Consider the following 15,377-nt stretch of genomic DNA (forward strand, 5'->3'; position numbering starts at 1 on the left):
GGCCCTGTTGTTTTCATGCTTAAGTGACCTTATTCGACTCGCTATGCAGCGGGTTGCAGAACCGACCAGCCCTGGAGTCCGGGGCCTGGACCGGGGAGCTAGTCGACAAGGTCTAAGGTCTGCACCAGCGATTGGTGGACGGCTGGGGAGAGCCAAATATCCACATGTTGCCGAACCAGTGGGCACTTCACCGTTCAATGTTTTCCGTGCGTAGCAACAGCTCCCTGACCAACCAGTTCAGTAGCTTGGATAGAGGCTCCTCTTGCTACCTCCTCAAAAGCTTGACACTCCTGACTTTCCTGGGCACTGGCCTTCAAGACATGGCCTGAGCAAACACATTCTTAGCGTCAAAGCAACTTTGGCCCGCAGTGGCTGCTTTGCCTATTTCCCCTCTTGAGGACGTGTTGGTGGAGAGAGGAAGAATGCGAAGGGAGGCAAGGGTTAAGAAATGGCCAAATGACGTCCCGCTCAGCGTTACGCCTTGCATGCAGGATTGGCATGGTCGCCTAATCGCGTGTCATCAGTCCACGCCCACCCGGAACATGGAGTAGCAGACCAGGTTCGGAGTCGGCCTCTGCCTAAGACCATGCCATTCTTGGCATCCGCCCCAGTCTGTGTTTTCAGTCCACTCAACTGGATCGTGTCGGCGCTCGAGGCGCCCTTGGTGTCCTTGGCCGCGAGTGGTACTAAGGACCATGAATTTTACAATGCGACCTTGGGCCTTAATACCTTGTACCTCCCGTCTCGGCAGAAAGGATGCACAGTTCGACAGCGGTCTCGAACTAAACTTTGCGACCTGTTTGTTTTCCTGCAGTTCTGCGTTATTTGTACCAGCCTTGAGTCTATAGCAGTATCGTCAGGACGGTGCGTAGCTCGAGCTGGCATTTAACTTCAGGTAAACCGTAAACTGCAGGGCGATCCACCTCAAGGATCCCGCATCGCAGTGCCGCCCAAAAGGGAAAGACTGAGAGTAGTGTTCCTTTTCCGCGTCTATATATATCGCTCTAGGACGAGGCGCCTCTAATACTCGATAATATTCCGCAGTGTGCGCGACTGATTTGCAAACACGGATTTCGAAGTTTTGACTTTTATCTTCTATATTGGACTATAGTTGTTTTCGTCTTCGATTATGTTCGACCTTCATCCGGGCGTCCAACCCCGGCAATTGCACGGGCTAAACACCAATATGCTGGTCACTATGGTTTACCCAACCGATCACAGGATAGCCGCGAAAGTCGAAATACAATGGAATCAAAAGATCTTCGAAAACAAGGCCAAGGCTAGTTCAGTCTCAACCTGTCGACGCCGAAGAGTTGACGAGAAGGCTGTTTGTTGTGCTTGCAGAGCAAAAGGCACACTCGGAAAGAAAGCGGCGAGCCCGGGCTGAGGCTGGACAACTGGCTGCATCTTTCGCCTTCTTGCAAGCAGCATGAGAGCAAAGATATTACGCCACCAGCAGGTAAACATGGCGACAAATTGGACTCCTCACCGAGACCAAAGTCTGAGACAAAGTCAGCACAACAAGTTGAATCGCCACCAAAAGACAAGTTATACCGGCCAAGTTCCAAAAAGTCGAACAGCTCAAGCAAAAAAGGTGGTGAGGAGGAACAAAAGCATTCGCCTAGTTACCGTCATGTCCCTCAGGTTGCAGCCTCTCAATTTACCTTAACTACAACGATTGAACCCCCCACCGAGAAGGGTCCAGTACACAAGTTGTCCAAAGTCGCCGTGAAATTTCATCTCGACGGCCCGAATGGTAGTCGAGAAATGAGAACAAAAACCCCTACAGCCCCGCCCTGCGAACAAGCTAAGGCGCTGAGGAGAACACAGAGCATGCGGGAGCGGCAGTATGAGCGAAATCAAGCCTATCAGCCCTTACCGCCGACTTTCGAAGCCGATGAGTTTTCCCATAATTTGTTCAATCGCAATTCATTTCATACTAATTCGAGGTCGAGAGAAGACCGGGATCAAGTGAAGGATTCCAGAAGGAGGAGCACCGGCAGCATCTTAGGGCGGAATGACGCTCCCCCCATAGACATTTTCGAGTTGGCTGGTGCGTTGTTCTCACCGACAAAGCCTGTCGCTACTGGGGCTCCAGGTGAACACAGAGTCGACTGGACCCAAAGCGATGAGGTAAAGGCCATGAAAGCCATTAACACTCCGCAACAGTCGCAACCTAAGTTGCGGAAACTAGAATCCAGGTGGATTCTACGGGGTCGTTTGGGAAGCTTCGGACGACATTCCAAAGATGATAAACCGCTATTCCCTACAGATGAAAAGTCACCTCACAATCTGTCATCGAAGTCTCCTATTAGCGTTTTCTTTTCACGATTTAAACGCTAGTTCTGATATGAAATACTGGGGAGGAGAGAAGCTACATACCCTTTTGTACAATGGTGATATGATATGATGTCAAGCAGTGCTTCCAAGTCCGGAATAGCACTGGCTTAGGACGAGAACACGACAAATATAATGCATACTCAAATTTTCATCTTTTTCTTCGGCCGTGTAGTTGTCACGCATGACAACTAACGTCTCACCGTCTTTCTTGTGCCATCAATTGTTCAATCAACTTAGTGTCTTCCTGGGACGCCTGCTGCTGTAGCATTGCTGTAACCTTGTCTTTGTCATCCCGTGCATTAATAAGATGCAAAATCAACTCGGTGTACTCTCGAATACCTTCGCCTGCTTCGCCATCCGCCATACGAGCTCTTCGCAGGGCTTCCTTGCCATTCTTGATGCCAATGTCATGGTTCCAATTGCTTTTCTTTGGTACACCTTGCATGAGTGAGGCTGGTATTCTTTTATCGGGAGCTTCTTGCGGAGGTTGTGTGGCGGCATGGATGTCGAGTAATTGCTGTGTGAGGCCTGGGTACTTGCGAAATAACCGTTGCAGGTGCTCTGATGTATCAAGTGCGCGGAAGGGATTGGCGGGGTCCGACAGAGTGACAGGAGACCTATTGATCGGTGGCTGTGGACTTTCAGGTTTCGCAATTAGCTGTGGCTCGGGATCCGGAGGATGGTTTTCTTTGTGAATTTTGTTGCAGGCAACAGAGCAGCTGAGATGAGATTAGAAGTGTATCCCGTGACACGTATTCAGCTGGAGAAATGAACGCTCTTACTACGGCAAGTAGCACCGAGGGCATTTGTATTTTGATGCCACCTTTTCACAAACTCCGCAGATGGTGACGCCTTTTGCAGCTTGTCGAGCAGTTGGCTGGGCACGCAGCTGGGAGCTCTCGTTGGTGCTAGCTTTGGAAGCTGCTTGCGGGTCCTGCGTTCTTTCCTCTGACGGTTCGATACGTGGCTCAGTGGCCACAGATGGCACTCGCTCCATCTTATGCTGTGAATGACCTGAATCTGTGAGGTCAAAGGGTTGATGCAGCTAGATTCTGATGATGGACCCTTGAAGAGAGTACTTGCAATTATGGCGGCATTTCAAAAACGGGGCAGTTATCGGCCAAACGAATTGTCTTATCAGTTTGCGAGAAGGCAAAAAAACCAAGAGCAGGTGGGGCATGAGGCCCTTGAGCTGTTTGTGCATTTGGGGGCGGAAGGAAAAACTGGCAGGACCCACGGGCAGGTCTGTTCGGTGCGTCACGGAGCTGCAATTACTAATGCCTGCAAGAGTCGCGAGTAGCCGGAATCGGCCATTAGGTCATTAGTTTCTTCACCAAACGGTCGGCGACCGGCTTTCGACGATCCCCGATGAATAATTCTTCCTTCCGCCATATACGCATTGCTTCGACACGACTACATTGCCTTTTCCCCTAATTTTATACCAAGTCACACAGATTTTCTCTTTTGCTTCGGGCCAGGAACCAACAAATTCAACCCGGGCGCAAAATGTCTGCGCTGCCATCCTCTGCCGCGCCGAGGATCATATCCCTGCGCCCTACGCTCATCACGACCCTCGCCGCGCTGGACACGCCTGCTTAGCACGCACACCGCAGGAAGATCACCTTCTCTACTAAGCCCAGGTTTTCACATCAATGTATCCTCGCGGCCGGTCGTCCCCCGGCGCATCGCTCTACCAGGCCTTGCCATGGGCGGCACCCGGAGCATCTTTATCCAGACAGAAAACACGCCGAACCCAGACGCTCTAAAGTTCCTGCCCAACCACCGCGTTGTTCCCGAAGAGATCAACACTCCGTTCATCGAATACCTTAACCCCCGATCGACCATCTCACCACCGTATCCGTCCCCCCTTGCCGCCAAGCTCATGAACATCGATGGCATCACGTCCGTCTTCTATGGCGCAGACTTCATTACTGTCACCAAGGCAGGAGATGCGAACTGGGCCCATATCCGGCCAGAGATCTTTGCCTTGATTACCGAGGCAATTACCTCAGGGGAGACCATTGTCAGTGTCGCCGAGCGCAAGGAAGGTGACGAGGACATCGAAGAGGATAGCTTGGCATACAACGAAAATGACAGCGAGGTTGTCGGTATGATCAAGGAGCTATTAGAGACGAGGATTAGACCTGCTATCCAGGAGGACGGCGGAGATATCGAGTACAGAGGATTTGATGACGGTTATGTCAAGTTAAAGCTGCGCGGGGCGTGTAGAACCTGTGATTCGAGTACGGTTACGCTCAAGAATGGCATTGAGGGCATGTTGATGCACTACGTGAGTTGTATTACCCCGATCCCCGTCTACCTAATGGGTGGTTCTACTGGTCAATACGAGATGGCTAATGGCTAATGCATTGTTTTTTGTCCCACAGATCGAGGAAGTAAAGGGCGTCCATCAAATTCTGGACCAAGAGGAAGAAATTGCCATGGAAGAGTTTGCCAAGTTTGAAGAGAAGCTAAAGCACCAAAAGGCTGCACAGTGACAAGGGAGGAGTAGGGATTGTAGACAGGGTTTCCCATGTATATTAGAGCATACTCGCCTCGAGTGGCAACACAAGGAGACATATACTACGATAGGATGTATAATGACACTGCATTTGAAGTAGCTGTAATCATATCCTCCATATGCTGTGTTTGCGGTGTGGTGGTGTGTCGCTGACGACAACTTGACGCGTGACACGACCCTGTTTTGCACATGATAAGCAAGCTTCCCGTCCATGCAACTCCCTGATATCAAATGTGAATTGCGATAACATGGCGCGCACATGCATGGGTACATGATGCAAATACACGTAGTCATGCGGCAGTTGTTCTCTAGGTGCGCGCAGTTGCAGCCAACCCCGAATAGGGTCACTGTGCTGCCACCGGACATGATTATCGGCTCAGAAGCTGCGGCTAGCTTTTTCTGGATCCCCTTTATGTGTGGAAGTACCGTTCCGCACGTGCCAGGCGTATGAAGGAGTGGCTTTGGAAAATCCGGGGTAATGCGACAGTCCCGTTCGTTGGTCCTTTAAAATTACCCGACCCTTAAGAAGGTGGTTCAATGGCCTGGACAAGGGATAGCGCCAAGCGATGTTGCAGTCTGTATCAAGATATCTGCCTACTACTCGGTACATGCACGGAGTAGGTAGTTCAATGTTGTCCCTCCGTACGGAGTACATAACTGTTTATAGTGGCAACCTGGGTCATACGCTGGTACCTGATTTAGCTTTTAAATCAAGGACCCTTTTTTTTTCGCCCCTGCCGGTCAAGCGTGTCTACCTAAATGTACCAAACAGGTGCTCAAAAATACTGATACTACTTAAGTACCTAGGTACCTAGGTAGGTACTAGGCAGCGGGCACACCAGCATGACTCCCCCTTATGTTGCTGTCAAATGATAAGGCTACTGCTGAGCAAATTGCCCCTCGTCACGGCAATCAACCTTCCGCAGCTCAGAATGTCCCAGCTCAGAATGTCCCAGCTCAAAAGTCGTTCCATACCCATGTCAACGGAGACAGGTCCTCCGTACCTACCAGGTACCTAACAAGCCAACAAATTCGTCACATGGTCATACCTGACGGCACGGTCCTTGCGTCTCGAAACTGACCTAGTGATCGACTATGCATCTGCCTCTGCTGACTGGCAGAACTCCCGAGTTGATTTTCATGAATGATGTGACCGTAGGATCGAGTCGCAATATCAGAGCCGGGCCTTAAAACCAGTCCGATGCGACTTCTGACGCGGATAGTAGCAACTACACCGGAGCGGTTCGCCGAATGGCCACGACCTTTATGGTTGGTCACCAGCAATCGACGGCACCGAGCCGGTTCTCTGGCCCTTGGTGCTTAGCAGACTCTCAGTCCCCAATCAAGACCGGCACGAATCAAATGAGTTTGCTTCCAGAGTTCGCAGGACAATGCCCACCCACTTCCTCAAAGCCCCAGACCATAGACGCTAATTGACCTCAACGGGCAGTACAGAGTACACCAGGTGACTTCAAGCCACCAGACCGAGCGGGGTTGCGGAGTTGGTCAATTGCGGGGTGGCAACATTGAACCTCGACATGGAGTCCGGTGTTGTTGAAGCTCAGTACTCACAACGTCGTTCAAGGTTGGACCGCATCAGAGCAAATGGTGCATATCGAGTCCTCACCCAAAAGATCAATGTGCTCACAGCTCTCTCTATGGATACAAAAATCGTCTGATAACAACCACCATACGCGCCATTTTGCTTAGCAATGTATTACCCGATAGATCACCCGCACGTGTGGCCATACTGTACAGCAAGACGTCGTGTCGAGTACGCAATATCGAGATGGAGGTTCAATGTTCAATGGCATACCAGTCAGAGACCCGTGGCAGGCGTTGTGCAACGTCCCGAGTTCCCGTCAGCTTCTACAAACGAGCTCTTCAGCAATGCAGGGCGATCGTCGATGGTTGTGTGCACTCATCCAGCCGCACCTGGGCAACGCATTCAACTGCATTTGACCAACCTTGGCCACGAAAGTGAATTACCGAGACCAAGGAAAGGGGCTGTAAGGAGACGTAAAGCTGTTGTGGGTCATGATGCCCCATCTGATTGCGATGTCGAACAAATTCTGCGTGATATGCAAGTTGTGTCCTTCTCGTAACAAACTTAAAAGACGGGCCCCATTCAATAATAACCAACTGGAGCGAGAAACTAACGGTCATGTAAAGTCTGCCGCGAATGAGATTCATGATCGCATAGCCATCATCTATCTGCACACCACAATAATAGTCTACATCACGGCATGCCACAGCTGAATAAGCACAGCACATTGCTCCAGACAAGCAGGTCCTGTCACAGATGGCATTGTTTATCCTTTGTGGCTGACGAACAACAGAGTTCAAGTACTCCGTGCCAGATCCGGATTCACTGGATGTCGATACAAGCAATGTTTTCATGCTAGCCATGACGAAAGTGTCGGGAGAGTTTGGAATCAGTCTCGTGCTATGGATGAACATGGATTTGCCACACTCCACCAAGAGGAGAGGGGGTTGCTGTTAAAAACATGGGCAGTTGTCATGGGGGAAAGCTACCGCCCCACGACGACAGATGAAAGCAGCACAATTTCAGCCCAGCCGCCTTCATACTTCGGCCCCGGTGATAATCCGGCTCGGTTCATAGCGCAGCTATTTTTGACGCGAAAAGAGACTGCTGTGTTGGCGTACTTGGTGTGGAGTCCAAGGGTCTCGCGGGAGCTTTCGCAATTCACACATCACCAAATTTTGCTTAGTAAAAAGCAAGCGCGAGGTCCAGTGAATGATTGCAGCGTCGGAGAGTATCCAAAAGTTTGAGGTTGGGTGCTAGAAAATGTGGAGGCAGAACAGAGCCCAGTGAGAGAGCTCTTCAAACACAGGCCAAGAATATGTAGATTCATGTCTGGTGGGCTTTCGATGTTGTAGGTGCTTAGCTATTATGTATCTGCCTACGTACGTCGTGGGTATTCCGTAGTCTGGGAAGGCGCTGCCCGGGATAAGATGTCAACTGGTTGTTCTTCACATCCTGGACCGCGAGGCAAACCCATTGATTGCCCCGACCGTACCGTCATCAATGCAGTTAACTGCCTTGATTCTAACTACTAGAAATGCTCATAGACGGCGCTTGTTTGCGTACACTTGGTTCGATGTCCCGTCCGCAATGCCCCTAGACCTACACTGCCTGACCGCCCATGCGCTACGACCTGACTACCAGAGTAGCACACGTTCCGATTGGCACACATGGAACAGAAAGCGTGCTCGTTGCCGTGTTTTTGCAAGCTTGCCAAAACTACTAGCCATTGGCCAATACAATGGCACAATTTGAGGAGAGGTTGGAGGAGGGCGATTTGTGTGTAGGATGAGTAGAGGAGGGTCCAAGGCTGCAACCCTCAACCGAAATCTCGTCTCAAATCTCGCAAGTCCACACACAACACGCACTGTGATATACAATGGCATGATTGACGGTACAGACAAGGTAAAACGAGCATGGCTCCATACCCCAGGCAAGTCAGGCCAAAGGTAACCCCAGAAGCCAATCCGCTGCATGTGCGCTTGGCCAAGCGCCTCCAAGGCTGTCCTGCGAGCTGGGGGCGTTCAGTTGCAAGCCACCAATTGAGCTCCGAGTGGCTTTGCAGACATGGAGACATGGGTTGAGAACGCAAGGACGAGAACCTTCAAGCTGGGGGTGGGATGGTCCCCTGACATCCACTTGCCAGCGCCACATTTCCTCCATATCCACACCAGTCTCTCTGCCTTGACCCGATGCCAAGTCCTGGGATTCGTCAAAGAGATGGAACTTGTTGACGGTGAGATTTAACAGCACAGCTCCCATTCTACCTGGTTCTCAATCCCAGTGCCAGTTCCTAGTATCCAGCCGGCCATGATGAAGAGAGAGGTGTCCGGGGACTGTGCGTGCAACTGCGCACCAGACTCCGTAGAGAGGTACACCAAGCACGACAGGAACTCGGCAAGGCTAGGTGCTCTCGTCAATTCACGGGATATAAGCTGCAGGCCCAATGTGCTTTACCATATGTGCCGCACTCGTCGCTTCTTGGCCATCGGCATAGCTCAAGTCGAAGTGGCCTCCCGCGGCTGCCCACCATTTCACCCATAATCCATTTTCATTTGTGCGTCGTCGTGCCCTCATGCTGGTGATTCGTTGACAAACAGTCGTCAACTTCGAAGAGCAGAAAGAGAGGCTGATCCACGTCCAGTTTGACAGTTCTACTATTTGCATCCACACTCTAGGTTGGGACCACCCAAGCATCCACATTCACCGCGAGAGCCCCATACTGCTACACTGTCGGCCAAGTACCTAGGAACTCTCCAATGTGTCTGGTGTACTCGGCAGAGTGAGTGTTGCATGTTTTGCTGGACTGACATTGAGCTAGCGCAGGAATCTCCTAAAGAATGGAGAGTACCCAGTACTGGGTACGTATTCCATCCCCACCCTCGCGGACGGCATCGTAGCGCCGCCGTCGAGCTTGACCATTTGGGACAGCCTCCCCCGCGTCTGCATCTGTCTAACTAATACCTGTCCCGTCCGCCTCCCATACCATGCCATGCCATGCCATGTCAATGCCTTGCCTTGCCTGGCGCCCCCCTCCCCACGTCCCACGTCCCACGTCCCATGTCTCCTTTTCCTCGTCTTAATTTCCTGGCCACTTGCAGGGCCCGTCGTCTAAGTTGGTGCCTCCAGATACATATTGCATCCCCCTCTTAGGACAGCTCCGAAAAGCATATCATACCCTGCTATCCCACTGGTGCTGTTGGCCAGCTCACAGTTGCAGCTCACCTGCTTGCATTGATCATTCTGATCGCATTTGCCTGGTGCTCCAGCGGTGGTGTTCGCAAGCCGTTGGTCCCATCCGATCGTGCCTCGAACCAGAATCACCCAACCAACGCTGAGCAAGACGCCGAAGCGCCCCTCCATATGTAACTACGGAGGGACACCCTGACTATTACGGAGTATACGATACTTGATCGACCCTACACCAGCACCCAGCAACCAGCACCAGCCGCACCAGAGGCCCCCCTTCTTCCCACCCGCGTGCGCATTTGAGCTTTCGCCCTCCGTAGCGGCCAGTCTTACCGGATCGCCAAGCTCCCCGACTCAGCCTACCTGCTCTCGTCAAGCTGCTGTTGCTTCTTTGTCAGACACGGCAAGACTACGAGACTGCGAGACTGCGAGACTACAAGACTTACAAGGTTGCCAGGTTACCGCGCAAAGGACACAAAGGCTCACCGGGAAGCCTGCCAACACACGAGACCCCACGCCACATTCAAACACACCACCTGGTTCTAGGACCAAGGCCTCACGCTGCGACCATCGCAAAGGGCCTACTTCACACCTTCTCCAACACATCGCTCACATCGCCAGGCGGAGAGCCAAGTTGCACCGTGTAGCCAGGTACGACTTTGCTCTTGCGCCTCCCCCAGGTACCTGTTAGGGACTGGCATTTCCTGTCCGTGGTTCTGAGGCTTTGCCCAGAAGCTCAGCAATAGCTCCAAACTTACTGTGACTTGAAGCCCATCATCTCACAAGCAGCCAATTCTGTTGTCGATAAGGGCTCTGCAAACATTGGTGTCGTGAGAGATTTCGCACGCGGTCTAGAAAAAAAGAAGGCAGCCGATAAAAAGGGAGGAAAGGGAAAGAAAGAGCGGGAAAAAACTGAGAGAAAGAGAGAGAGAGATAACACAGTCTTCTTTGACTCTAGACTACTGAGGCGCACCAGACCGCGCACGCCTAGCTGTACAAGTGTCTCGCGCTCTGGTCACCTGGTCACCTGCCACTTCCTCCACTCTTGACCTGGATCATCACCACCTGCCAGCTTTGAGAGTACTGCTCAATTGTGGCGCTCAATTTCTGGCTCAGACTTCAATACATTTCGAACACGAGTACGATAGCATCAGACCCGCGACGACGCTTGTCCTTTCCCGTCTGCTCTTCTTTCTAGAGAAGAATCCTCTCATCCCGAATTAGCCCTGCGGACGTCTCGCTAGCGGCCCAGACAATACCTCTCCACCATCTCCCGCTCGCCACTTGCCACCGCGTGCAAAATTTCAGAAGCCGTACGCGTGTCTCTGCTGCCCGGAAACCTAAAGCCTCAAGTCTTCTCGGGAAGCTATTGGGCCGTGCTCAATCGTCGTTGTCGACTCTTCGTGATTTCGAGGCAGGCTTGACAGTCTAGCGACACCTGCTGCTTTTCGCGACAGCTAGAGCCGCATCGCACCTCTACTGCGTGCCTCCTGGCATCCCACCATGGGCATCAAGTAGGACCACACTTCACGCAGCACCGAAACGCATCATATCCTGCGAATAAATCCTCCGCTGCGAATGGGTACGCTCTTTTGCACTGGATTTTGAACTTATTCTTATTCTTGAATTTGTTTTCCTTTTTTGGGCTCTGGGTTAGACTCGCACTGGTTTAGAATTTGGTATACCCTCTACATCTCATTCTTAATCTTCCTTGACGACATACGACAACCTGTATTACTTCCATCGACATCGAGGTGCCGATAGATACAACTCATCACTACCCGTTTGCACTGGAATTGGTCTCAAGACAAGACGCTTCTGAGTCCGGAATTTCATCAGACCATTGACGACCTAGAGCTTCTTGTCACGCATTAGATACAACAAAGATTTTCTTGTTTCATTGTTATTGCCAACGTAAGTTTCCTGCATCCCAGCACCAATGTAAGTCTATGTCGGCGCTGGTACTTTTGCGATTGAGAAGGGTTACTCGTCAGGGAACAACATGTTTTTGCTGTTTACAAAAATGCTACATCTGGGGAATGTTTGCTAACTGTACAAGGCAAAAGGCTTCTTCATTGTTTGTCGCTCAATAACATACGCACTTTCCTGCCCGTGTTCAAAATCTCGCCTGGCGGCTTTTGGATTGCGATATAGTGCTGTTTTGGACATTTGGGGTGCATATCCTGTGGGACGTGAGACATCATGAGCTCCAACCCCGTCAAATCTGGGACCCCGTCGAAACTTGGCCAAGGATCGTTTCCTCCTGGGGCAGCTACAACCCAGAGTCTGCTCTTGGAAAAAGTTCAGGCCCGGACATCAACTCCTGACTCAGAGGCACTAGCAAGCTCGGATGACGAAGGAGAACACCGCAACGAAGCATCTCAGGCTGCCCCTGTTCAAACTCACAAGCCCGTCCGTCGATCCTCGTGGCTCAACGATACCTCTCAGCCGTTAAATCGACCCCGTAAAGGCTCGTTTGCAAGCAGTTCCATGTCTCCAACAGGGTCACATCCCAGCACTCCATCAGCTGAGGCTGGCAGCGGCCCTTGGGGTTCTCATTCAGTCTCCTCAGTTGGCCGCTCAGCCAACTCATCAGCGTTTTCTTGGGGGGCCGGCATTTGGAATGCCGACCGAAAGGATGCGTCGTCAAGGCTAAGCGAAGTTCTTCCGTCGCCAACCTCTATAATTCCACCAGGGGCAGGCAGTAATTCCTTCTTTGGATCAGACTCTGGTTTAAACCAAGTTTCTCCAAGCTCTCGAGATTCCACGTCTAACTCCCAAATCCCATTTGCTATTCCGTTACACCCCACTCCCAAAACTTACCGATCTCAATCATATTCAGTTGGCCAGATGGACCCCGAGACGGCACCACCAGGTGGAATGAGCTCATCTGCTATCTTGGGGCGAGCACGTCACCCGGCCCTACAGCACCGACCTTCTCGACCTAGCATGCTGAGTGAGATGGCAAATGATGGTTCAATGCTTGGAAAGGTCAAAGAAGTGGAAGATGATGATGATGAAAGTACGTCTGAATCCCTTCAAGGCTCATTCCACCAGATGTCCGAATCCAAAACTATCGAAATGCTCACCCGCGAAAATGCAATGCTACGCCAGCAACAATATAACAACTCCCGTATCCGGCCTCGTGCCTCCACTGGTGCATCCTTTCTCGGAAATGGATATGAGACTGTCCCAGAAGAGTCGGATTTTGCGGTTGATGAACTGGACGAGGCTACTGATTCAATCGATTCGCTGGGCAGGCGAGCCTCGTGTCGGCGTATGAGTGAATACGGAGCGAATGCATTCCGCACTCCCCTGGGTCTGGACAACCGAAAAGCGGATAACATGAACCTTAAAAAGGCTGCCCTGTGGTCGAGCTCTCCGGGACTCTTCAGTGGAGATATCTCACAGAGCCGACGCCATTCATTTGCCAATATGCCAACTCGACAAGGCTCTGTCAGCTCCATGGCTGATTCAGTATCTGCTCTCGATGCTCCTGGGGCGGGCGAGGGACAGTCTTCCCAGGGGTTCCCCGCTGGATTCGGAGATGGCACTGGGATGGCAAACATCAATAACCGTAAGTCACTCTTGTTAGACTCCCACGAGCAATTACTGAGTTCAGCGACAGAAATATTGGCCGGCTTGCCAAGCACAATGCAGCCTCCTTTTAGCAATCCCTATGCACCACATTTTGGTCTTCAGAACCATTTCACCAACCGTCCGCCTTCTCCTCACCGCAATGTTTTCGGTATGGCGCAGCCCAGGCACAACCAACTCCTTCACGTGGTTCTGTTCAAGTGTGTCAGAGCCGACGTGTTCTACATTCAGGAGGGTACGGGCCTCACAGTCAAGCCTGGTGACCTGGTCATTGTCGAGGCAGATCGAGGCACCGATTTAGGGACAGTCGCCATGGACAACGTTGACTGGCAAACTGCCAAGGAGCTAAAAGAGCACTACGCTGAGGAGCACTACAAGTGGCTCATGATGTATTCACAAGGGGCTGCTGCAGCTCAAGAGGGCTCTGGCGGAGGTTTGATGGCATCATCTAGTGTCCTTCAGGGCAGCGCTGTCGGCGGCATGGGACCGCCCACTCAACATCATCTACAAGAGCCAAACGCCGGAGAGCTTCGACCAAAACTTATTAAGCGCCTTGCACAGAATCACGAGATGCAAGCTCTACGCGATAAAGAAGGTCAGGAAGCCAAGGCAAAACGAGTTTGTATGCAAAAGGTCAAGGAGCACGGCCTCAATATGGAAATCCTTGATGCGGAATTTCAAATGTGGGTTCTGGACACCCCTCATCCTCGGAGGCAAAGGCTACACGGAAGAAGGCTTGCTAACTATAAATTACAGGGACTGGAAGAAGCTTACATTCTACTACTTCGCTGACTCTTACATCAACTTCAATTCTCTCGTTACAGACCTCTTCAAAATCTACAAGACCAGGATCTGGATGTCTGCTATCAACCCGGCTTCATTCGCCAGCCCAACCCTAGGCATTCAGGCACCAAGTGGAATTGGTCCTGGTGCTGTAGGTGTCGGGCGTGCCTCCGGAGGCGAAAAACGTCAGAATCCTCAAGGCCAAGACCAGCAGCAGCCACAAGCTTTCGGCCGGGGATATCGTCCAACATTTGCGCAGCCCTTTGGTAGTGATCGAAATGTTCCACCAACGTCAGCATATCCACCGAACAACTATGCGTATGGAGGTGGTGTATTTGGTAATGCCCGCGGCACGTCTGCTCCATACGCTCCAAGCCTCTCCCCAGGTGCAGATGGATTCCCAACTGGATTTGGCCAGCAAGGAGACTTCCAGTCCCTTCGCCAGCGCTTTCCCGGAGCGCAGAATCTCCCCAGTCCAACTCCACACGCAGCAGGCGTGTCACCCATAACTGCACAAAACGACTGGAACACCGCGTTCCAGGGTCTCTCCCTCAACACCCATTGATCATTGCTCACCGAACAAAAGGGAAACAAAAGGAAGCAATGGCAAGGAATATATTACGCACACAGGCACCACTGGTGGCAGCTGATCGCCAAGAGTGCTCAGGAATTGTAGCTGGCTGAATTGTGCGGTCAATTCTCTTGTTTACAGTTGCCACATTTTCTTTTTCATCAAGTTTACTAGGCCGCTTTTTTTATTTTCCTTTTTACAGTATTCTGGGAATGTGATATTTGGCGTTTATATCAAGAAAGACAGGGGAACAATGGCCCGGAGAGAGAAAAGGCAACGGTTCCTTGCTTGCACGCACCAGAGAGGCTGAGGTTCGGACATAGACAGAAAGATGCTTGAGTAAAAACAAAAAAAGGGTGACTCACGCTGTAACTAATATGCAACGAATAGGGGACAGACATGACTTGGGTAAGGCGGAGGTCATGTACGAACGAATTTTGGGCTCCTTGGGCGATATGCTTGTTCTTGATTTACTCTTTTCCGTCCTCTTCCAAGTTTTTGTTACATCATATTTTGTTATTCTGCTACCGTGGTTCCTGGGCATTAGGTGGCTTTTGGGCTTGTTTTAGAACTTAAGAGCAACTTCAATGATTTATGAGTACATACAAATTGAAAGGCGTTTCAGTTTAGTTACTTCCCTGTCCGCTCTGGAAACATTCATTCATGTTAGTTCAACTACTTGGTATAAAGTGTCTCCCTTTTCCAATATTGTGGTGTGAGTTGCGATCATTGCCAGCTGTCAGACGCTGCCTGGACAGCTGTTGGGATGGCGAGGTAGCTCCTTCCGTGAACTTCCCTCTATTCTCCTTTATCTATCGCAGCCTTCCGAT

At 51.3% G+C, this 15,377-nt stretch overlaps 4 protein-coding genes across 5 annotated transcripts; 3 read left to right on the forward strand and 1 right to left on the reverse strand.

Moving 5' to 3' along the window:
- Positions 1-2,536: 2,536 nt before the first annotated feature.
- On the reverse strand, positions 2,537-3,337 carry J3458_000202 (uncharacterized protein; the record flags this gene model as incomplete). The annotated part of the gene is made up of 2 exons (XM_007813819.1): positions 2,537-3,059; positions 3,123-3,337. 2 exons carry the CDS (start codon positions 3,335-3,337, stop codon positions 2,537-2,539), a joined length of 738 nt encoding a protein of 245 aa, XP_007812010.1.
- A 314-nt stretch (positions 3,338-3,651) lies between these two features.
- On the forward strand, positions 3,652-4,950 carry J3458_000203 (uncharacterized protein). Of its 2 annotated transcripts, XM_007813820.2 has the most exons (2): positions 3,652-4,630; positions 4,728-4,950. In XM_007813820.2, exons 1-2 carry the CDS (start codon positions 4,046-4,048, stop codon positions 4,836-4,838), a joined length of 696 nt encoding a protein of 231 aa, XP_007812011.2. In that variant the 5' UTR covers positions 3,652-4,045; the 3' UTR covers positions 4,839-4,950. The 2 variants fall into 2 exon arrangements, with proteins under 2 accessions (XP_007812011.2, XP_065977885.1); XM_066116004.1 differs by having other exon boundaries at positions 3,652-4,950.
- Positions 4,951-7,309: 2,359 nt separating this feature from the next.
- On the forward strand, positions 7,310-7,654 carry J3458_000204 (uncharacterized protein; the record flags this gene model as incomplete). Its single annotated transcript, XM_066116005.1, has 1 exon — positions 7,310-7,654. One exon carries the CDS (start codon positions 7,310-7,312, stop codon positions 7,652-7,654), a length of 345 nt encoding a protein of 114 aa, XP_065977886.1.
- A 1,901-nt stretch (positions 7,655-9,555) lies between these two features.
- On the forward strand, positions 9,556-15,232 carry J3458_000205 (uncharacterized protein). Its single transcript, XM_066116006.1, has 3 exons — positions 9,556-13,173; positions 13,225-13,876; positions 13,950-15,232. Exons 1-3 carry the CDS (start codon positions 11,799-11,801, stop codon positions 14,539-14,541), a joined length of 2,619 nt encoding a protein of 872 aa, XP_065977887.1. The 5' UTR covers positions 9,556-11,798; the 3' UTR covers positions 14,542-15,232.
- Positions 15,233-15,377: the final 145 nt, after the last annotated feature.

The sequence above is a fragment of the Metarhizium acridum genome, assembly GCF_019434415.1.
Source record: "Metarhizium acridum strain ARSEF 324 chromosome Unknown scaffold_1, whole genome shotgun sequence".
NCBI classification, from domain to species: Eukaryota; Fungi; Ascomycota; class Sordariomycetes; order Hypocreales; family Clavicipitaceae; genus Metarhizium; species Metarhizium acridum.

What these genes read in the sequence shown, in the direction of transcription:
- J3458_000203 (XM_007813820.2), top strand. Translation starts at nt 4,046, where the DNA reads ATGGGCGGCACCCGGAGCATCTTTATCCAGACAGAAAACACGCCGAAC. An exon ending in AGGGCATGTTGATGCACTAC is followed by an intron (nt 4,631 to 4,727) that starts GTGAGTTGTATT and finishes TTTGTCCCACAG; the next exon opens with ATCGAGGAAGTAAAGGGCGT.
- J3458_000205 (XM_066116006.1), top strand. Translation starts at nt 11,799, where the DNA reads ATGAGCTCCAACCCCGTCAAATCTGGGACCCCGTCGAAACTTGGCCAA. An exon ending in GATGGCAAACATCAATAACC is followed by an intron (nt 13,174 to 13,224) that starts GTAAGTCACTCT and finishes GTTCAGCGACAG; the next exon opens with AAATATTGGCCGGCTTGCCA. An exon ending in CTTGATGCGGAATTTCAAAT is followed by an intron (nt 13,877 to 13,949) that starts GTGGGTTCTGGA and finishes TATAAATTACAG; the next exon opens with GGACTGGAAGAAGCTTACAT.